The 22,984-nt window shown below is 38.7% G+C and overlaps 2 protein-coding genes across 10 annotated transcripts in view; one reads left to right on the forward strand and one right to left on the reverse strand.

Moving 5' to 3' along the window:
- The window catches only part of frmd5a (FERM domain containing 5a), a 67,737-nt gene extending 56,177 nt beyond the window's left edge, over positions 1-11,560 (forward strand). For 2 of the 4 annotated variants that reach the window (XM_079466390.1, XM_079466391.1), the window contains exons 7-15: positions 113-200; positions 385-473; positions 904-967; positions 1,086-1,177; positions 3,700-3,774; positions 5,007-5,075; positions 5,230-5,336; positions 9,711-10,060; positions 10,240-11,560. In XM_079466390.1, coding sequence (XP_079322516.1) covers positions 113-200; positions 385-473; positions 904-967; positions 1,086-1,177; positions 3,700-3,774; positions 5,007-5,075; positions 5,230-5,336; positions 9,711-10,060; positions 10,240-10,287 — 982 coding nt within the window. In that variant the 3' untranslated portion in view covers positions 10,288-11,560. Of the gene's footprint in view, positions 1-112; positions 201-384; positions 474-903; positions 968-1,085; positions 1,178-3,699; positions 3,775-5,006; positions 5,076-5,229; positions 5,337-9,710 lie in introns of all 4 variants that reach the window. The other 2 variants (XM_079466389.1, XM_079466388.1) reach the window with 1 other exon arrangement.
- Positions 11,561-13,907: 2,347 nt separating this feature from the next.
- Positions 13,908-22,764, reverse strand: blm (BLM RecQ like helicase). 6 transcript variants are annotated; one of them, XM_079466121.1, is made up of 23 exons: positions 22,644-22,727; positions 22,262-22,540; positions 22,119-22,179; positions 21,428-22,031; positions 21,114-21,285; positions 20,908-21,008; positions 20,682-20,802; positions 19,821-20,515; positions 19,442-19,618; positions 19,230-19,348; positions 19,042-19,155; positions 18,858-18,956; positions 18,475-18,623; positions 17,750-17,856; positions 17,479-17,639; positions 17,051-17,246; positions 16,669-16,859; positions 16,289-16,433; positions 15,988-16,187; positions 15,443-15,638; positions 15,081-15,203; positions 14,462-14,669; positions 13,908-14,246 (listed from the first exon to the last, which is right to left on the reverse strand). In XM_079466121.1, the coding sequence occupies exons 2-23, from the start codon at positions 22,351-22,353 to the stop codon at positions 14,066-14,068; spliced, it is 4,212 nt and encodes a 1,403-aa protein (XP_079322247.1). In that variant the 5' UTR covers positions 22,354-22,540; positions 22,644-22,727; the 3' UTR covers positions 13,908-14,065. The 6 variants fall into 6 exon arrangements, with proteins under 6 accessions (XP_079322247.1, XP_079322245.1, XP_079322244.1 ...); XM_079466119.1 differs by having other exon boundaries at positions 21,428-22,179; positions 22,678-22,764; XM_079466118.1 differs by having other exon boundaries at positions 21,428-22,179; positions 22,644-22,761.
- Between the last annotated feature and the right edge of the window lie 220 nt (positions 22,765-22,984).

A 22,984-nucleotide genomic window follows, 5' to 3' on the forward strand; every position in this document is an offset into this window, starting at 1 on the left:
TGAAAAATGCTTATAAATATCCATTTTAAAAATGATTGTATAAGGTCTTTGTTATTTGACTGTCTTGATGTGCTATTTTATTATCTGTAATCATTCCATCATTGTTTTGCAGAGGTCAGATTCCGGAGTCATCTGAATTGAAGTTCCTTCAGAAAGCGCAAATGCTTGAAACGTACGGTGTGGATCCCCATCCATGCAAGGTTAGACAACTCAATCCAACCCATTCACTGCTCCGATATAGACACTGCAAAGTTTCTCATTCAAATGACTATTTTCATAACTGTCAACACCCCCAGAAAACAAAATTTTACAATATGATGTGATCACCATGTGATCAATACATAATCGTGTATGACATGGTGTCTTCATCATTGTTTTTCACAGGATGTGTCTGGGAACCCGGCTTTTCTTGCGTTTACACCCTTTGGCTTTGTCGTGCTTCAGGGAAACAAGAGAGTCCATTTCTTGAAATGGTGAGCGACTAATACTCGCTTCTTTCCCCTACTGAACTTCTGTTGACGTCTTAGGGGTGGAGTAGACACAGACGTGTATGCAGGCATACTTCGGGAAGCTCAAAATAATGATTCAACCATGCCTAGAGACGACTCTGAGAATACAAGTCACGGCTGTTTTTATTATATTATATTATATGTTCCCGGCCAAAAAGGCTGGACCATATGCCCCTGTTAGAGCAGACAGGTATCCAATTATCCTTCAGCAGCTCTCCATCCAGAGGACATGTTTAGAGTCATCTGGACACAACACGTCTGTGAGGACTGTCTACAGCTTAAAATATAGAACAATTGGGCTGTCCACACTTTAGTCACTGGGTTGTCAATTGACAAAATATGACAAATGGGTTGTTTTTGAGAAATCTGTGTTGTTATGTGAATGCTTGAACAGGAATGAGGTGACCAAACTGAAGTTTGAGGCCAAGACATTCCATATATATGCAAATCAAAAAGAGGTGAGCTTAATATAACAGACCCGCAATGTGACACGATGTATCTAACTTCAAGTCTTTTAAAACCCTTTAATGGCCAAGGGCGCTTTTAATGACTCCTGTTATGAATTTCTTTGCACAGGATAGAAAGATCATTTTGACATACTTCGCGCCAACCCCAGAGGCCTGCAAGCATCTTTGGAAATGCGGCGTTGAAAATCAAGCCTTTTATAAGTGAGTATTTATACACTCTGCCTTTGCTTCGCATTAGGACATCCTGACTTTACAAGCATATTTTTTGCTTGGACAACTAAGATGCTTCTGAAATGTCAACTGCACAATTTGTCCCCCTTATGGCTCTTCCAAATTTGAATCACTGTGCCATTTCCTTTTCCCAGGGCGCGATATTTAAGACTGATGGCTTGTTTTTATAGCTGTGTAACTAATAACACAACACATTTGCAAATGTAGCCTAGACACCTAGTGCATGTGCAACTGCCCCGTGGCTGGGCCTTGGTCTAGATACTGTTTCGACCTCATGGAGGGTCATCTGATGGAGAACCCGTGTGTCACCGATGACCTTTACTGCTTGAACAATGACATAAGTGAGGCTGAACACTCCAGGGGGATGTCAAGCCTGTTTTTGGTCACGACCGGTTGGGTGCGTCCTTGCCCGCTCGATGGGGTGTTTAAAGAAACCTGCCGCCCAGTGCAGGCGTGCATTCTGAAAGGAGAGCCAGGTTCACTGCACAGCCAGTGTAAGTTTTGTCTTTTGTGATGAATGATTTTGGCTGATCGAGGTGACGTCTTTGGAAACCTCAGTACAGTGTGGGAAAGCTGAATTGATGTGAGGAGGATGGTGTAATCACTGATTTGGCAGCGCCTTTAAGACCGAATCTACATTGTATTTCGAGTCTGATTTCATTCCCCTGTGGGAGGGAAGTATGGAGCTGTAGTTAAACGCCTCCAGAAAGTGGAATTTGTGGCAGGTGAAGGAAGATGATAATTGAAAAGTGGGTTTTATGTTTCACATAAAGGCTGTGTTTGGGAAAGGACATTCCACACCTGATGATGAAAAGCCTGAATAAAATGATCCCCAGAGACCGTCTGAGATAAACCGCTCGAGGTCTGCTTGTGGTTTTAGACATGAGGAGGGCACAAAAAAGAACAGAATACAAGCTTTAGAAACAATAGTTAAGCATTACTACATGTACGTCATTATGGGAAGGCAGTATGAACAACTAAGTTTATGCATCATCAATGTTGACATTCAATATAACCGGTCAAATGTTTTTCGACACTTCAGTGAAGTGTTATTCATTATCTTAAAACACGTTTGATCTGAAGGTCTATGCTTAAATGTATGAAATTGTTTTCATACACAAATGTAATTAACATCTTATTTAGTAACAGTTTTTTTTAAATGGATGGCATTGACTAAATAATGAAGAAAGAACAACCAATAAGAGCTCTGAATAGATGGAAACTCCTTTGAAGCGATAGTCCCCCCAAAATGAAAGTTCTGTCATGAATTACTCACCCTCAATTTGTACCAAACCTGTAAACATTTTGTTGTTCTGTTGAACACAAAAAATATATTTAGAAGAATGTAAGCAACTGAGATTTCTGGGGTAGTCAAAAATTGTTTAAAATATATTTTTTTGTATTTTGTGTGTTTAATAGAACAACAAATGCAATATGTTTTTTCTTGTATGGTAGTCAAGAGTGCCACAGAATTCTGAGGCGCTAACTTTCATCCAAATATCTTTCTTTGTGTTCTGCAGAACGAAGAAATTGATACGGGTTGGGAACAACTTGAGGATGAGTTAATCATGACAGAATTTTAACTATCCCTTTAATATTGTCTAAAAAGCATCTTAGAGTGAGACCGCAAAAAGTTTTTCTGCATTTCTGCAAATTCTAGGCAAAATGTTATTACACTAAATGTGCTAAAATATAAAGGTTTGATAATAATTCCAATATACTTCCCATCGTTTTATTTTATAATTTTGAGGAATTTGGTATTATTCTTAATTATGGAAAAAGTAAATGAGTAAAGATCTTTGCACATGCAGAAAATCAAACCCAGTATTTATGACAGACTCAAATTTCAGTCTCAATGTGTAATGGCCTTAAATGTTCTAAGCCTTTTTGACCGGTAGTGTACGGTATGGGAAAATAACATTACAGTGAATGCAGTGAACGAAAGTAGTACAGTAAATGAAATTCTTTAAAAATGAAATACATATTATTTTACAGTCATGCTCAAAGACTCATAAACATACAGTATCAACAGCATAATTTACAAAAGAACCTTAATAGTTTTCATGTTTGAACGCAGATGTGTTATGTGAACCGGCATACGGATTAGGAATAGTGAATAGTGAGTCAAGGCACATGAGAATTGCTCTAAAATATCACTGCACAAGATGATCAACATATATAAGCAACTGATACAATTCTTTTCATTTTTTGCATTATTTCCTGTAGGCTTTCTTTGCTTTTTTTGTATATTTAAAAAACATATTCCCTGATATTCTGTAGTTTGCTTTTACCAAATAATGATGTCCAATAAATGCCTTAAAGGTTTAGTGTTTTGCCAATTTTGTACTATACACTTACTGTTTTATTCTAACCTGAGTGGGCATTAAAATCGAAAAATGTACAAACAACCTCCAGACATCTGTATGTCTACTGTATGCCTGTGCACATTCTGTGTTTTTTCTTAATTTACTATTCCTCACTGCTTCTCTTAGATTGGAAAAGTCGAGCCAGGTCCGTACGGTGTCCAGCAGCAATCTGTTCTTCAAGGGCAGTCGTTTCCGCTACAGGTAAGTTTGGACAGATAGCCGTAGCACAGGTTCACAGCCTCAGGGTCCTCTCACAGCGGGACGGACCCCCTGCCCCAAAAATTACCTACTTTCCTCACGGTCATATTGAGGGGACTGCTTCAGAGCCAGTGCACCAAAATCTGCTGCAGACAGGCCACCTTTTAGACAAAAGCATTACTTAATAATGGCAATTGTAGCAGATGAATGGAGCCATTGGGGGAATTAAACAAACAGCACGATCAATTATTAAAGTGGGCTCACAGGACTTTAACCCACAATTAGGAAATTAATAACTGTTATTTCCTCACTCTGGTGCGAGTGAGACGGATTGGAGGAGAGCTTTAGTTGGGAAGTGATTCAGTCACAGACCCAGAGACAGCGATCGAGTTAAGAGACAGAACTCAATAAGGTTAATCGAATTCTTCAGCTTCATGGACTCAGTCATTGTTGCAGGGACCACGGTTTATCACCGAGGTTTTTTTAGCGTGTGTCTGGCCACAGAGGGACCACCACCGTGTAGGGTGGGGACATTTTTTACCCGAAACCTTTTACTATTATTATCCCTTACAAAAATGAAGTGCTGTTAGAATACTTCCTTCAATCTAAAAACTAAGAAAGTATACTTTAAGTCTATTTGTGTGTGCTTTTTTTTGAAAAATACTTAAAATACCCATACGTAAATGTCTTTGAGGAACATAGTAATATAAAATGCTAAAATAACATATAAATAGAATGAATTAAGTTCACCTAAAAGAAAATTACATATATACTTTCAGTAAATATTTACACAATTTTTATAAACTAAATTTATAAAAGTACTACAAGCGTAATACTAGTACTTTAATATTAATATGCTTTCTCTCATGTGGCTTCAAACCTGTATGACATTCTGTCTTCTGCAGAACACAAAATAAGATATTTTAAAGAATGTTGGTAACAAGCAACATTAGTCCCCTTTGACTTCCATTGTATGGACACGAAACACATTTCTCAAAATATCTATTTTTGTGTTCCTCATACAATAGTCATGTACAGGTTTTAAACTACAGAATTAATTGTGAATAAATGATGACAGAATTGTTATTTTTGGGTGAACTAGCACTTCAAGTATATTTAATAAAATGAACTTGCTTATTTTGGTATGGTATTGCAAACTGTATGGCAAACTTTGTTCTGGTTTTCTATTTGTTTTATAGATTATAAATCCACAATTTGTTTTTGTTTAATTTTAGTGGAAGAGTTGCCAAAGAGGTAATGGAGCAGAGTGCAAAAATTAAACGGGAACCTCCAGAAATACACAGGTAGGCATGAGCAGACACTATTGTATTATTGCCTATAACCATGAGTCTTTGTTTTGAATGTCTACCTGATGCCTGCAGATACGAGATGTACCGTAACGTGAACACTCATGATGTTGTTATAATACAGTAAGTGTATATATGTATGTGTTCACAGGGCTGGCCTGGTGCCCAGCAGAAGCTGTCCATCCATCACTCACGGGCCGCGGCTGACCAGTGTACCGCGCACCCGCCGGAGAGCCGTGCATATATCCATCATGGAAGGTGAGAGTCCAGTTCAAGCCATTAACCAGAGGTCAGCTCTGTACACTAAGACCAATGAAATACTGTAACTTCCAAAACCATAATAAAATGTCAAAGTAAAGCACTGAACGCTTCCTCGTGACATCCCAAATATTAACTCAATACTAAAATATAGAATCATAAAAGTGGCCGATGTTTATTACAAAACCATCTCAAAACATAAAAAGTTATCAACAGCTTTTCTAAGCCGTAACTTTGCTGACGTATTCATTGTTTTGTACACACACATACTGTACACCCTAAGCGCAGGCAGTAATTTGAGGTCCTCGGTTATGGCAATAGGGGTGCAGGTGTCCCTGTCAGTCATAACTCTCTATTTCCGTGCCAGCCGGGTACAGTCAGTACTATATACTGCCTCCTGGCACCAGCTGAGCCACCCTGTGCCCACCCATCGGTAACTGGGGTCCCTCTGCACGCCTCTTTTACTTGATTTCTCATCCGCTGAGCTTGGCTGTTGAACTAGCATCGTAACAGAGCGATGCTCACTGTTAAGGAGACTGTACACACATTTCTCTCATCATTTCTGTTGATCCTCTTTCATCAATTGAACCTCAAAGGGGGAAGTTCTAAAGACCGGTCGGTGTTTTTCATACAATTTAAATGAATAAGACTCACCTAAAAGAGACACCAACGTGCCATAAAAGTTGCATAAAAGCCAAATCTACAAGTCAGTCCATACAGCTTTGTGTTTTGTTCACTTTGACGCAAATCCAAATGATCTGAATTCTATCCTTTGTGTTCTGTTAAAAAAGAAAGTCAAGTTGTAACAGTAAACTCAAGATTATCTCCAGTCTTCTCCTCCCACATTAAACTCAACTATCCTACTTGTGCTGACTGTGTTTCTTGAAGGAGTATTAATACCCTACTCTGAAAATAGTAAAGGCATTTCTCTCTCCATTTAAGTCACTGGTCGAGGGAGGGGGAGGTGCGAGGCCACGCCAGCCAGGCCGAGGAAGAGTTAGTCGCTGTTTTTGCTTCCTATTCTGCTGTGTGCTTTCAGCTACCTTTGCCAGCACAGACAAGCCTTTTCTCAGCAGCTCATGGTGGAAACAGGGTAAAGTGGACTGGCATTGTTGATACGTTCTCTGAAGAGTTACACCAGACAGTTGCTTGTCGGATACGACCATGGTGAAGTGCCTGATCCGCATCAGCACGCGGGTGAACGTTCACCTGCGGATGATCAACCACTGTTATCGGGATGTGAAAGTTCGGGTGTTGAGTTTGGGGCCTCGTATGCTGGGTAAGGCCCTTGGCGTGCTGCCCCTTTACCCGTCCCTCACCGGGCAGCAAGATCAGCTGCGGGCATCACCGTTGCCTTTGAGCTCCACACCGTGTGGCAGGGCCAGCACACCTTTAGGTAAAGTCTAATGTGTGTGTTTGATGTACGAGGGGTGGCATGTAATACTCTATGTGCTCGATTGAGCTCAAGTAGCAATGATGTCATACTTGTTGGTAAAAATATGAATAGTGGCATAAGCTTTCGTGTGGGGGCTTGTAATAGGTTGACTTGGACATGATTTCATTTTTTTAGTGAGCAGTAAAAGCTTGCCATTGGTTTATTAGGTTTTACTGTAAATATGTTCCGGGAATTAATTTTATTAAGAGAGTTAAGATATTGAATTCAATCGAGTCACGGTTGGTTGATTTAAAGTCAATGCTTAAGCTGTGTATTCATTTATTGGAATGACCTCAGTGTAGTGATTTACATTATTTGTGCATTAAAACAAGTAGCTTCTATTACTAACATGTATACAATTCAATACATGTTAATAAATTGTGTTTGGAACGGTTGGAACATGAACCTCCAGGTTAAGATCTGTCTGTATATTAAAGAGGCACAGAAGTTTGATTACTCCCCGATCTTTTCTTATCATATGCACTGATCAAATAAAACTGATTTCTAAAGATCTGGGTGTCCATCACTCCTCTGTTTACAAATGAAAAACATACAGGAGCTTTATACAGTAGGGAAGAAAAAAAGCGGTCACTAAAAATATTTAACGTAATGAACGCAGCATCCGTTCATTTTGCCATCCTTTGTATAGCGTTACACTATATAATCACAGCCTCATTCATGTAAAGGTCTTTAAACCATTTAAGCGATTAAAAACAATTCATAAACACAGATTTCAATGTGTTAAAGAGATCCTAAATGGATGCAAAGAGTTGGGGAAACGGGAGAGGGCGTCAGATCTGCATAGAGCGGCAGCTCTTAAAGGGGCCGGATTCTTAAACCTGCTGCTGTGACTCCTGTCACTTATGTTAATCAAAGAACAAACCAAAAGAGGAAATCAATGTGTTTTGTAGCTTTAATTGTGTATTTAATCTAATTCAGCATTAAAGACTGTAAAGTGTTTGAGAACTTAATTCAATTTCTATATATTTCCTACCTGTCAAGACATGATAGCTCTCGAATTATACTGTACTTTAATGTTGAACGGCGATAAATCATGTTAAAATTAAGTAAAAGAATACAAATACTGGAGACAACAGTTGCAGTACTAATATGAGAATGTTGGCTTTCATTCATAAAATGAATGAATTTTATGTTGTTTCTACATTAATTTGGAGATTAAATGTGAAATTATTAGAATGTAAAACTACATTCATATGTGTGTAATGTAATGTTTGAAGTTCATACTAACATCAGTTCTGATGTTTCTAATAGCCTCCTTCTCACTCGAAAGACCATCAGATGTCAATGAAATGAGTTTGGTAAAGAGAAATGGTCTCAAGTTTCTTTAAATTAAATTCTTTAAATGATGAGTTTTGAGCTTCTATGCAGAAGGCCTTTCATGTATCTATCTTAATCTTAAGAAGTTTGCTTTGAGTGTGAATGAAAAGCATTCGGTTGAACGGTGAAATGTCACATATTGAAGAGATGAAATCCTAATCCCTTCACTACAGAATACAGAAGTAACATATCTTCAATGACACGCTCAAGAATCTAGCGCACAGAAAAAGCTCATCTGCCGAGCTGACTTTGGGATCCTAAAGGGAAGTGTGTGCAGAAGTACTCAGATTTGATTTGCATCCTTCACTTAGTTGCTGCTTACTGTGGTCAATCCTGTTCAAACGTTAAGACTATGGCTAATATGCTTTAAAATAAATACAACAGCACGGATCCTATAGAATCAGAGTTTGTCTATGTGTAATGTAATGTAGCTGCTGATCTAAAATTCTCTTGTGTAGTGCTGTCTTGATTCCAAGTTAATGTTTCTGTTTGTATACCATATATGTATATTTATATATTATATATAAATGGACACACATGCATGTGTATATATAATGAATGTTGACATAAATATACTGTATAAATGTTTAATTGAATATAATTTATATTATGTATAAATATAAATAACACATATTTGTAATCCTGGACCTCAAGACCATTCATAAGGGTACATTTGATCAATTTGAGATTTATTCATCACCTGAAAACTGAATGAATAAGCTTTCCGTTGATGTATGGTTTGTAAAAATAGGAAAACATTTGAAAATCTGGAATCTGAGGGTGCAAAAAAATTTTATGTTGAGAAAAAAGTTGTTTATCAGAGGCGATGTAGGCCGTTGCTAAGAATGAACATATTTGTTTTAACATGCTCTTTTGGCTTACGGCCCTTATGACATAGTGGAGAGTAGATGAACCTGAAAGCAGAAATTCAAGACTTTACATAGATACCAAACTTGAGAGGGTAATTCCTAAAAGAGCAGGCGGCAGCCAGCGACGTTTGTAGCCGTTTTCTGGCCATTTTGTTCACGATTAAACGATTCGACAGCCCTAGTTTTATTTCAACCTGAGATCCCATTTAAGTTAGTATCTTGAGATCAAACATCCACATCCTTGGTTATTTAATATCGCTTTAAATATAAATGTATATCTTAAGATTTCTTATGAATTACTCTTTTGTGCAGCATAATAGTTTCCCACAGGAATAAAACACCCAGTACGTCACCTTCACGTGTACAGCCCATAAATATCGAGCAGTGAGGCCTATCGTCCATATAATTTATAGCATGCTAATTGTTTCAACACCTCGGCAAGTCGGCTCTTTGCCGTTCCGTCGCTTTGGTGAGGAGACATGTGGGGGCTTGCTGTAACAAAGTACAGTATTTATCAGAGCAAACAAGCTGGGAAATGTCTTTTCACATTAACACTCAGGTGTGCTGTGTACTGAGGCTATGACATCACAGCTTCAGTGATTCAGTGTTTGAGTGGGTCACCGGCTGGGTCTGTCACCTGTATGACGCTTTTATAATACTTTTCTATATAATACTAGATATTGGCATTATTATTCATTATTACACATTTAATTTTCTCTTTCCATTCTCAAGGTTTGGAATCATTGCGGGATAGTGCCCACTCCACCCCTGTGCGCTCCGTGTCTCACGGCGACTCCTTCATGCCGCGTTCCCGCAGCCAGGCGATGGATCCTGGCGACCGCACAGCAATCATCTCAGATGAGAGCTACAGTCCCTCCGATAGCGTGCTGCCCACACCAGTGGCGGAGCAGAGCCTGGATCTGCCTGTCTCGCGTCAGATCAACGGCGCCCCCTGCAGCATAGAAGAGGAAAAGGAGTCGGAGGCGGGAACGCCCACAGCGGGCGAGTTCAGCGTGGACAGTAGGGCGACAGGCCCAGCCAGGAGCTCAGGCGAGGAAGTCGCGCTGAGCGAGGCGGAACAGGTGAATAAGTTTGTCTTAAGTGTACTCCGTCTGCTCCTTGTGACCATTGGACTCCTCTTTGTCTTGCTCCTCCTCCTCATCATCCTCACAGAGTCCGACCTTGATATTGCATTTTTACGTGATATCCGCCAGACCCCCGAGTTTGAGCAGTTCCATTACGAATACTTTTGTCCCCTCAGACGGTGGTTTGCCTGCAAGCTCCGCTGGGTGGGCGGGCTGCTCATTAACAAGTGAAAGTGAGGGGCTAACGCTCGTAAAGCCTCCCTTGTTGGGGTCGAGATGACGATAAACACGTGGAGAGAGATGGAGGGCATCGACCTGTCCCATGAATCCAGCTTTATTCATGATACGTCTGCTGATGTGCGGTGGAACAGCAGTCCGCAACAGCTCCCGTCCTCGTCCACATTCAGTTTATTCTACCCCAGTGTCCTTTTGCATCTTTACTCCTTTTTGTCCGTTTGTTTTTCAATTTTTTTTTACAAAGACTTTCTTTTTTTGAATTTCAGGTCATTTAAGGTATTTTATTTTTACAAAAAAAGAGAAAAAAGAAAAATACGTGAAATCCAATTGAATTATATTGTTCCTTAAATGGGAATGACATATTTTCTCGCAACAAGAGAACGTTGCCTTCATTTATATTTATTTGTATTGGTTATTAAAGTCTGCAGGAATGTGTAGAGTAAGGCTTGTTGGCAAAGTGTGGCAGGTTGGCACGATAAGAAATGTGGAAAACCAATGCTTTTCTGAGAGATTATGCATACTTCACGTCCATCAGTCATCTAACTTTTGTTTTTAAAGGCTGCTATAATTTACAACAGTGATGATCAGATGTGCAGAGGGTTATATGTCATGTTAGAATGTGCAAGTTATTTCAGAAGTGAGACTTGGGGAAAGATTGGAAGCAATGTTATTGAATAAAAAAAAATGGCTACCTTTGATTTTTATGTATTTGGTGGCTTTATTTTAGGGTGTCATACGTTAGAGGAATATAATTGTGTTTAGTCGGTAGGAATTTGTGAAGTAGAAAACATTTGAAAAGGTTCTTTCAACTGGATCCAAAACAATTGGTATTAATTGTGTTTTGTCATGTGACCCACTAGTGTCTGTTAAATAATATTTTATCGCTGACTTAAAGCAACTAACACCCATAGTTCCAGTCTAGCTAGATGTGCAATATTGTTAAGAAGTGCATCAGTTTCTTTTTATTTCTGAGAATGTGCATTTGTTTTTCTTTATTTCTTGTCATCCCGAGTCTTTCTAAACAGAAAGATGTCCCTTTGTATAAAAGAAATATTTTTTTTTATTCCATATCATCCTTGCTCTTAAGTTTGTACTTTGTGGATATCATGCTATGATTATTCTTAATAATAATAACAATGCTGTACTTTTTGTACAAAAGTAGTTAGTTTCCTAATATATCGACAGTTTTCCATGTATATTTTAACAGAACTGAAATGTTATTTTGTTATTGAAGATTAAATTATACCTTTTTTAGCTCTGTGTTTCAGATGAGATCTAGAGTTTATGGCGTTTCTGTCCAGAGAGACACGAGAAAGATTTATATTCAGATCCATAACCCATTTCCAAACATCGACGTAACCAGCAATGAGATAACTAAAATGCTCCTGTTCTTTGTGTATTGGTAAAGGCTCTGCATACAAACAATATGAATTGCTTTATACACAGTTAAACCACCTGTCTTAATAAGTCTACAGTGTTAATTTATTTGAAGAGAGAAATTTGGCTATTTTCCAGTGGCATGCCAGGTTAACAGAGAATTTATTTCTCCTAATACGATTTACATTTGATGCACTATTAATCTACCAGGTAATGTGGTTGCAGTCGGTCATGCGCCTCTATAACAATTTCATACTGCTGTCTTCCACGACTACAGGAGCTGAGCAGAGAAAAACCTTTGAACAACACTCGGGTCAGTAGTTCAAGAGAAGATAGACAGCCATTTAAGTTTTGCATGTCTGTTACCTTGAAAAATATCCATGCATGCATTTTTGATATCTAACGTGCCAAATTATAAACAGCGTCTGGATTGATGCAAGTTTATTTATCATTTGTAGAACTTGAATATAGACATGTTTTTGCCGTACATGATAATGTTGCTCTGATGGCTACTTGTGTTTTTTGAGGATGGGTATTATTGATTCATAGAATCAATAAAACAAACTTCAATGAATAATAAAATATGAAATGTCCATTTTATAAAAGATCTGATGAGAGTTTACCCATTGATAGCATTATGTAGCCTCAGTGGTCAGTACTGCATGGCAGTGCCATTCATCAAGCAATAACCTGTTGATTTCTAGAATCATGTGGATGTTTTTTTGATGGTTTTGTGCTGTTGCGAAGCGAGTCCAGTTACCTGATGTTTTCTACGGAGCAAGGAATTAATACATTTAATTCGAGTTAAAGTTAAAAAATTGTGATGAGCTCATTTTATATGATAATTATTTCCAAAATTTGCTACATTTTATACTCATTGTTATCAGTGCTTTTCCTGTTTCAACTTTTGCTGGAATTGACCGCTGCTTCTCGCCCTTGAATGCGAGGAGCTGAAAGCACACGTAAATCAAGGGCAATCACTGCTTCTGTCCTTGTGAGCTTCTTCTTTCTAGTCGTCTCTAGACAGTTAACTTGTACTATTCTCTTTGGTTTGACTGAGATAAATGTGCCGGTCCTTTAAAGGGCAATTTCCAGCTAAATGGGTTGTGTTATTTTAAAAGGTCTCTGTAACCTTTGTATTTTCTTATGCTTATTAAGTGCTGAACTATTTAGCGTAACTTTAGCAGACCTGCATTGATGCGCCGTTGAACACCTGCCACATATCAACTGACACATCCAGCTCAAATGTACAAGATGATGGTTTTATTGTTTAACAATCAATTGTAGGCTAACAGCTGTTGATGTAAACAATGCTCTCCAACATTTCATTAAGGATATATGCTTACTTATGACAGACACGTCAAAATGTTAAAGAATGACTCGATCTCTTTGTGACACAATAAGACTGCTGCTGCTTGACTTCTCAGATCTGGATTTATAACTGATATATATTTTCTCATAAATATTCAAGAGCCAGGGACTTACAGTTTATCATTGGAATGAATTACTTATTTTGTGCTTGCATACAAATTTCCTAATTATTCAGTGAAACCTCATCTAAACCTTTACGCTTTGATCCATTGTGGCAATAACAGTCAATACAGAACAGTGTGGCAATGCACTTCATTTTCTGTACTGTGCTTGCGTCACCCACAGTCCACTCGACAGCTATGCATATACATGCACATTTGTCTATGCATAGCCATGTCTGTGGGTGTTCTTTTCTGTTAACTTCATTTTTTCTGTTTGTGACTGAAGGTTGCTGTTAAGTTCCTTAGTATATAAACAGTCGAATATATACGTGATTTATGTGCCAAATGCAGTTCCTGTTAAGTCAGATTCATTCCAAAATCATCTTTGTACTGTAGGAGACCTTCCATGCAAAGTGGTAAAATAAATTGTTTCACTGATAGTCCCTTGTAACTGGTGCCATGGAAATATTTAAACTTGAAATAAACATTTAAAAGAAGTTGAGATATCTTGTGGTTTATACCTCTCAGAGTGAGAAAAAGTGATGCTTTTCTAGAAATGCACCAACTTCCCCTTTTCATATCAGTGTTGAACTTAAAAATGCATTTCCAGTAATGGCAATAATGCAGTAATGCAGGGCATCTGCAGCATTTCCTTAGAAGTTACTACCCAAAGCATACTACATATTATAATGACCTCTTAGAGATTAACCTTTATACTGTAGGATTTTTTTAAAGTACTGATTTGCACACAACATATTAAAATCTAACAAACATTTATTCTGTACAAATGACAAATTAAAGAATTCACATATAAACCGCAAAAACGTATTCATTATAAAAGTATTTTAAATGTTTGTTTACAAGAAGTACATATTTACAAAGTATTTTGACACATTTGGTGGTAATACTCTGCTAATTAAAAATGAGAGAATGATGGTTTCAGGAATGGGCGAGCGGCAGTCTGTGGGGTGGGCAAAGCCATGAAGCCGGGTCTCTTTCCTGCTTGTGCTGCTGGGGCTGGTCTGGAACCTCTGCCTGCACTGCGACTCCCACCTCTATATCCCCCTCTTGATGAAGACCCGTTATTGTTGTATCCGCTACATCAAGGGTAGAAAACAGAATTCATTTGGTCAAAGCACAAACAAACCTAAGTGTATCAAAGCATTTAATATAGCAATACAATAAATATAGTTTCTCCATTTGAAATGACTTGAGGTGAGACCTGCACACCTCTAATAATAAAAGAAATAATAATATACATTATTAGAAATAATAAATAATACAAGTTTCAGCATTAAAAAAACACACAGACCCTTTGGAGGAGGAATTCTGGTTAGTGGATTTCCTCCTTTTGGGTTTTCTAGAGTAAGACGCTTGCTTTCTTTTCTCTCCTCGTCCATAGCTTTTTCTGAAATAAGATGATGTGCTGTCACCCTCGCCGTCATCACCATCATCTTCTTCATCATTCTGATGGCCTCGTGTTGTGTCGATCCATCCAGAGCTCTCAGACTGCTCCTCAGCTGAATATGGAGAGTGAGAACATCAAGTCATTTTGATTCATTTTGAGGCTATTGCTGATACATATTCTGTATCAAAGTTTTAGTTTGTAGGTAAAAATTGTTTTTTGGGACTGGGACATATTAAGTTTTACATACTGTAACTCAAGACATTGAATTCGTTATTGCATTTAAGAATACATTCATTGCTATTAATTTCTGTACCAATGTCTAACACCATTCAGTGTCTACATCGGATATGACAGGCGCGACATGACAACCTGTTTGTTCATAATGGGTCTGGTGTAGACACGGTGTAATGTTACAACCAGATCCAAGTCCAAATACATTTAATGAAACATCAGATTATGCTGCATTTTAAGGACTTGATCCATACAAAGATGATGGATAAATATTGTTTTGGAAGAGTCTCACCAGGCAGCTGCCACTCAGAGTACTTCTGCAGCAGTTCAATAACCTCAGCTCCATATTTCTCCAGTTTATCTTCAGTCACACCATCAATCTGCAGTAGAACCTCTGGATCAGCTGAAAGGGTCTCTGTACAGAAACGCATCACAATACAGTAAACAGGAGAGCTATGCAAAAAGAAAGCAATTCAATACTTCTGCCTAAAATAGCATTTCTTCCCAGTCATGCATTACATTGTTTGTATATATACAATTTGTATATTTCATAAACTAACACAATTTTTATATACCACAGAGTAATATTCTTATGCAATCAACAATTCATTTGAAACTACAACAAAAAACTATTTCACCAGAACCTTTACCAACCTGCAATCTTTTTGAGTGTGGCTGTGGAGAAAATGTTGTAGTAATGGATGCCAAAAACTTTGCCGAGTTTCTTGCACAGATCATTAAGTTCCTCCAGACACTTCTTCACCATCTCTTCTCTCTTGGAGACACTCTCAATCACAGAGGCTTTGTTTTTTCTGATGCTGGATGCACTCTCGGTCTCAATGAATTCAACCTGAAAAAGCCAATAGTTCATAATCTTAACCATTTACTTACATTTACTGCAGATTATATTTCAATAGAACACCACGGTAACACATGAAAAGTTCAACAGTCAATGTACGGATATCAGGAACATCAACCTGAATATTAAGAAGCAATATTTGCCCTATCAGACATTTTATGACGAAGTATTTCCTAAAATACGACACCAAGCTCCTGCTCAAAATCAAAAACTTGAACATAAACTCTAATCATTAGATTGTTATTGATATTATTACCCCATATCTGGGGCACGGTTATGTCAAACCCTGGCAAATATCCGACCCTGCCGGATACCATCTTCTGAAAATAATTTTTCTCACCTGCATGCTTCCACTCACTACGTTCATGGCTTTAGGACCTGCTGATATATAGGCCACAGCCTGACCGTTCCTATTGATGAACAAGTCTTCCATCAGAACACTATCCAACACCAGTCTCTTAAAAAGCCTCTCAGCATTGTGCTTTGAATATGCTCCTCCCACCCCGAACATTCCAGACTGGATCCGAGCCGTTTTAGAGCCTGACACACAGAGATACTCTTAAGCGGCCATCATGCAGTGAATGAAGTGACGTATATTCACATTATCATTTATGAGAGCACGATCCCGCTAGGCTTCTTACCCAGAAATATGTCAACCAGCATGTTCATGGTGAGTCTGGTCTGCTGGGCGGATTTGCCATATCTGTTTCCAACCTTCTCGCAGTTCTCCTGCACAAACCTCACAATCTTCTTCACATCTTCTGTGACATTTCTTGATTTGTATTTCTGAAAAAGGTGAGTATTAGGATAATTATGCATTCATATTTTATATCAATATGAGTTTGGTATTATATCGTATATTTAAAACATGAAATGCTAGTGTATAGAAATTTTTCTTCTTCTATAAAATATACAAAAAATGTTAAAGGCACAATGTGCAAGGTTGAAATGGCTTTAATACTGGATCTGCCAATGCTAGTTACAAAACTATGAAGCATGCAATCATTTGATACTGTCTCACGTTAGGTTTGGCACAGTTGTCACAGATGACCTCCGGGTGCTCTTTACAGAAGCTCGTATTAAACGTGTGCTCGCCGAAGTATGCCAGCAGCTGGATCCTCCTGCACTCAGCAACATTCTCGCAGAAATGCACCATACTGTGCAGGTTGTTGACGTGGGTGGCTTTCGATTGCTGGTTTCCATCTTTATCCACTGCAATTATATTACAAATTTTGTAGGTCACCCTTGCACAGACAGATTAAACGTAACTGTATAACAGTATCTGAAGAATTTCTTATTTCTACACTTAGACTTTATAAAGCATTCTGATTCAAACATTGTTGTTATTTTACAAATCAGTATATTTATGTCTTTATCATGGCTAACAAAGATGGAGTACATACTAGCAATGAGTCTCTTGATGCGTATGACATCGCTGTAAGCGTAAAAGAGCACACAGTGGGAGATTTCTCCATCTCGACCAGCTCTGCCTGACTCCTGGTAGTAACCCTCCACTGATTTAGGCAGACTGGCATGAATCACATAACGCACATCAGGCTTGTCAATGCCCATGCCGAACGCAATGGTGGCACACATAACCTAACAATAAAAGAGCAAAGGTTAAATAGGCAATGACGAATTTGGATGTATAAGATGCACTTTTTGTATCTTTCTTTACAAAAGAAAGAACCAGTCACTCTAAACACATTATACAGTCTCACCATCATGTAAAACTAGAATATGTGTAAACAACAATTATATGCAAAACTTCAGAAACACATTTAGCAAGGTTATAGTGGTTTTCCTTTTGGTTTGAACAAAAGTTCCCAACCTCACAGCCATCCTGGTTGATCCATTTGTTCTGTACATATTCCCTGTCGCTGTCACTCAGTCCAGCATGATAAGCCAGCGCTGCAATCCCAGCCCTCTGTAGACTGTCCGCCAGAGTGTCACAATCATTGCGAGACAAGCAGTACACAATGCCAGAGTCACCTGCACAAAAACATTGCCAATATCATCTATACGTTCATCAGGCTGTGATTATAGACAGCGATGAACTCAAATCACTGCTGATGTCCTGATCACATCTGGACAAAACTCACGTGGATAGTATTTCTTGATCCACTGAATGCAGTCCTCATCAACCTTCTTCGGCTTTTTTGGCAAAACAAAGTATTTGAGGTTGTTCCTGTTAAAGCTCATAGTGAATCTGTGGAAACATGACCAGTTTTGTACTTCTATCCATGTATAACTTTATATAACTATGTAACACACATGCACATTAGATTTAAGTAGCTATAGCTGTAAGTGTGAGGCAACTTAGGAGCAGAAGCGTACAGAATTGTGTAAGTGTATTTAAATTGTGTCTTGTTGAGTTTTAGTACTGTGTTAAACTGAGAAATCGCTTTGTATTTACTTCCGTCACGTGGTGAAACTGCGTGTAGTATCGTTCCTTCGTTCGTTCTTGGGCTAGTTTAATTGGTTTTTTGTTTTGTGAGTTTTTTGAGCGTGTCATCTGAGGGCGGGGCCAAACGCCAGCATTGTTATTTAAACGGAGATTAGTGTTCAATCTGTGTTGTTATAATTGCTTCCAATGTTTCCTCAATGTTGTAAGTCGCTTTGGATAAAAGCGTCTGCTAAATGACTAAATGTAAGTGTGAATGCCAAATGTGCAAAACAAGAAAACCAAAGCCGTTATCTTATTTCTATGCTACTTTCTGAAAAAGCATTAAAGTTTGAAACAAAGTGCAAACATGAATGGGAACACAACAAAATTAAAAAAAGACATCGACTAGTGAATCAAAAATCACCTGACAGGAAGACTTACACCTGAGGGCGAGTCATAGCTAGCTGGTTAAGAATGTCCTTCTGGACTCTAGGAGTGGCAGTGGCTGTCAGAGCCATTATCGGAACTTTGGGAAACATCCGTCTGAGCTCATGTAAGCGCTTGTAGTCTGGCCTAAAGTCGTGACCCCACTGTCAAAGACAAGGACAATTAATTGTGCATCTATTCAAGCCATCATTCATTTAAACAGAAATGATTTTGGTCTTACTAAACTAATGCTTTAAAAACTGACAAATTGAATATATTCAGGACCAGGCATATGTTTTTTTTCCTAAAATTTTCAGGAACCAACATCCAATTAGGAAAAAAATATTCTAATAAAAGTCTAAAATATCTCGTATAAAACTGCTCTATATAGAGTTTACCTGACTGACACAATGGGCCTCATCAATGACAAAGCGAGCCAGCAGACCTCTTTCATACAGATTCTGAAGGGCGCTAATCATTCTTCCACTTGCACATATCTAAAGACAATAACAAAAAGTTAACACTGATCAAGTTGTACATGCATACTAAGAAAGATACCTGTCTTATGGCTTAAGGACCCACCTTCTCAGGAGTGGCATAAATAAGTTTGATGGTGGGATCTTTCCTAGACAGCTGCATATAGATTGTTGCAGCTTGACTATCACTTTTGGCTCCTGATAAACTGGTCGCACAGATCTGAGACATAAATCTGGACAATAAGTACATGTTATGAAAGCAGAGATATTCAGCATGTGGAAAGAGGGACTCACATCCAGTGTGGTGAGTTTTTGGACCTGGTCAACAATGAGAGACCGTAGAGGTGATATAACTACAGTCACTCCTGCAGACATACAAGCAGGGAGCTGATAGCAGAGACTTTTACCGCCACCTGTAGAGGATTTTAGACATAACAATTTATACACTCAGATATTGAGTGCATAAACTATAGGTGTGCTTAAGACAACATAAAGCAATGACGCACCTGTAGGCATCAGTACAAACGTGTCCTCCCCTAACAGACTGGCATTAATGGCCTCGAGCTGATTGAATCGGAACTGATGAAGTCCAAATTTCTTATGGAAGATCTTCATCATCTCTGCGCTATGAGGGAAGCTGAAGCCTCTGAAGCGATCATGAGCTGGGTTTCTATACGTGGGCTCTGTTAAACAAGAAAGTTCTTCACTACCTACTATTGAAAAGGTACATATAGTGCATAGTGTTGTTAAAGACCACATGAAATCTAAAATATTTAGCACTCAAAATACTGTTCTTAAAATAGACATTTAAGAAAATTCCGTCTTCCACCGTTGTGCTAGTCAGACAATGTTATGGGATATGAGTGAGACATTACTAAAACTTACCAATTTGTTTAGGTTTGGTAGGTTGTGGTGTTGGTGTGATGACTGTCTTTTTCTCCACGGGTTTTGAAACCACTCCTTCACGCACTGATGGTGTCATAGCACTAAAGTTTCCCCTTGGTGTCAGGACATTTTTAGGTTCCTCATAATAATCAGGGATATCAGTCTCATCAAAGTCATCGATTTCAAAGTCGTCGATTAGGAAGTCATCTTCTGGCTCCGTGTCTGCTCGAGAATTTGTGCCATTAGCTATTGTCGTGTTGGTTTTAGCTCTTTTCTCAGAATCCACCGGTCTTTTAGGAGAAAAGAATAGGTCGATATTTTCTGCATCCGTAGTCTCATTGTTTGATTCATTGAATGACAGCCCTGAGTAGCATTTATCTGACTTTAAATCAAATTTTCTCAAAGTGGGACTAGTTTTTGTGAAGCTGTTGGTATTCCAGGAAACTCCAGGGGTTTCAACTCCATTAAAGATGCAATCAGAGTCTTCAAATACGCCGTTATTATCCAGAGACATGACAGAGGCGATGGACTTACGAAACTGAAAGCCTGTTTTAGCACTTTGTCCCGGTGTCACCGATGACATCAGACTAGAGGGTGTGACACCAAAACTTTGTCTGCTTAGTACACTATGTGGAGTTGCTGGTCTATCTGACTGAGATGTTTTAGATGAAGCACCATTAGCAAGAATCCGTTTCCTGTGGCAAATAGAAAAGACATGGCTTAACTCAGTTACTGTATACAGCAAAAACGCAATAATGACTTTTAACACCGAACATGTAAATACAATTTTTTGAACATTCGCCCTGTCATCATTAAGCACCTACTAAGTAAGAACTTCGTTCCTCTCTTTCATTGCTTTACCTGCGGGCTCTCTGAAGTAATAACTCTGAACCGCAGGTCAGAGCAATCAGCTCATGTTCTGGAATGGTGTCCACTAGACAACAAATCGATTCCATAATAATGAAAAGAGCATCATCTGTTCCTAAATCACAAATAAATAAATGCACATCATCATCCAACGGTTGAGAAGCAAAATGAAGAGTGATGCTATAAACTTTAAACGGCACAAATACAGTCGGGTTGAAACCTTTAGATTCTTTGGCAAGTCCATCTGAGGATCCTGCAAAGTTTGAAGCAAATCTGGGAGGTGATGCCTTTTTGTCAGCGTTGGTAACAGGGTCAGATAATCTACAATAAGACAATATAACATCAATCAATGTTCAATCAAAAATATACTTTACTAGTTAACATCAAATATGTTGTAAAAATCATTCATCACGGAAAGTGTGCTACCTTTTTTCGTTATCTGAAATTGGTGGGCGTGTATCCTCAGGAACAGGTGATGGTGGGATGAAATCATCAAATTCTTCACAATCGTCATACAAGTAATCTGTCTCTCTGTCATTAATGTCTATGATGTCATTCGTACCGGTCCTTTTACCTTCCTCGGCTGCAGCTGTCTGACCTGTTATTCATTCAAAACACAACTTATTAACAGTTGCGAAGAAAAGAAATACTCAGTCATTTTTATTTATCTAAAACCTTTTCTTTGACACTTTAAATATGAACCAATTCATGAAATGAGAAAGCATACAAGGTATACTAACTTGTCACACACTTTGCCTCTTCTTCCTCCTTTTTAGCTGGTGGGTTGCAGTCAATAATCTCTTCATCCTCTGTGTCGCTCAATATTGACTTTCGCTGGACTGTAGTCTTACGTTTTTTGGTCTGTTTAATGGGCGAATCCTCTGGCTCTCTCTCATGAGCTTCTGTGCCGATGCCATTAGCATCTGACATGAAGTCCTTTGGGGCAGCTGTAGTTCCTTTACCAAGTGAACAGCCGTTTAAACTAGTGCCACCTTTCTTAGTACAAGAGGAAATTGGGGACGTGTTCGGTTCCAATACACTTGTTTTTTTCGTAGAGGCGCATGGCGATGCAACTTTTTCCTTAACCGGGGTTTCAAAATCATCCAAGTCATCCCATTCGTTGATGGTATCGGAAAGAAAGCTGTCACTCTTGAGTTCACTCACAGTTTGGTCTTTATTGGAATCCACAGTCAAGATGGCAGATTTAGGAATAGCTTTAATGGTAGATTGTTTAAGAAGGGGTTTGCTCACAGCAAACGGGTTGGCAAGTGGGTTCACCGTACTTATCTTTGGTCTGTTGGGAGCTGTGAAGAAGTTGACTTTGGGTGCAGCTTTCTCAGGCTTCTTCGGAAATGTCACAGGAGTTTTTGTTACTTCAAAGTTGTGTGGAAAATTGACACTCCTGTTTGTTAACACATTTGCACCAGTTACCTTTCGATGAACCTCTGGTTTGGTGATTCCTGATGGGGACTTCTTTTTGAAGCAAAAACTCCTAAACGGAGATGGACAGAGGTTAGACTCTCATCAGACGCATTTCGGACATGTTTATAAAGCGAGTAACGATATGTCCTTACCCAGGCTTCGGCTTAAGCAGTGACAGCTTGTTCTGTGCAGCATTGTGTCGCTCCAGTTGCTCCTTTAGGTTATTTTGCGGTAGTCTCGGCATTGTGAGCGTTTAAATAATTAATACCAACATTCATCACCACTTTAACCAGGCCCATACACGCACGTTCACTTGGGTCCACCAAGGCAAATGCCGTTAGAATGAACAGCACGTTACATCGTTTATCTGTTGTCCATTTTGTTGTAAAGCATGGGAATGACACTCACACCGCAAACTTTAACCTTAAAACCTACAGAAGGCTAAACGTTAGATTTCACGTACCGGCAACGTAAACAAAACGCGCACGTTATGATACAGTGAAACCACATAAAATACTAATAGTAGAAACACACCGTCCGCATGTTGTTGTGGAAATCTCGCGCTTACCGCCTAACCGTAGCTTACGTTCCGATTGGTGACCTGCCAAAGACGTCACTTCCGTTGTCGTTTGTCTTGTTCCTTTCTATCGAGATCTTTTTTTGTTTTTCCACATTTTCTTTTATAGTCACTCATTTGACCTAGTTTAAATGAAATAAGTTAATAAATAACTGAATAAAAATTGCTTCTCTGGTGGAGGCGGTAGCTCAAAAATTAAATGTAGATTTAGGTCGCCATATAATGGTCTACTGTGGAATTACATGAACTATATATAGACCTTAAGCGATACAGTGGAATACGGGGGGATTGCCCTAAA

This window comes from Barbatula barbatula (genome assembly GCF_947034865.1).
Source record: "Barbatula barbatula genome assembly, chromosome: 10".
In the NCBI taxonomy this organism is placed as follows: Eukaryota; Metazoa; Chordata; class Actinopteri; order Cypriniformes; family Nemacheilidae; genus Barbatula; species Barbatula barbatula.

Bases quoted from the DNA above. Each gene is read 5' to 3' on its own strand.
- blm (XM_079466119.1), bottom strand. From the start codon at position 22,353: ATGCCGAGACTACCGCAAAATAACCTAAAGGAGCAACTGGAGCGACAC. The intron at 19,619-19,820 runs GTAAGTTTTAGT...CTTGTTTAACAG, and splicing joins TACCAAACCTAAACAAATTG to AGCCCACGTATAGAAACCCA. The intron at 14,247-14,461 runs GTCTGTGTGTTT...CCCTTGATGTAG, and splicing joins CAGAATTCCTCCTCCAAAGG to CGGATACAACAATAACGGGT.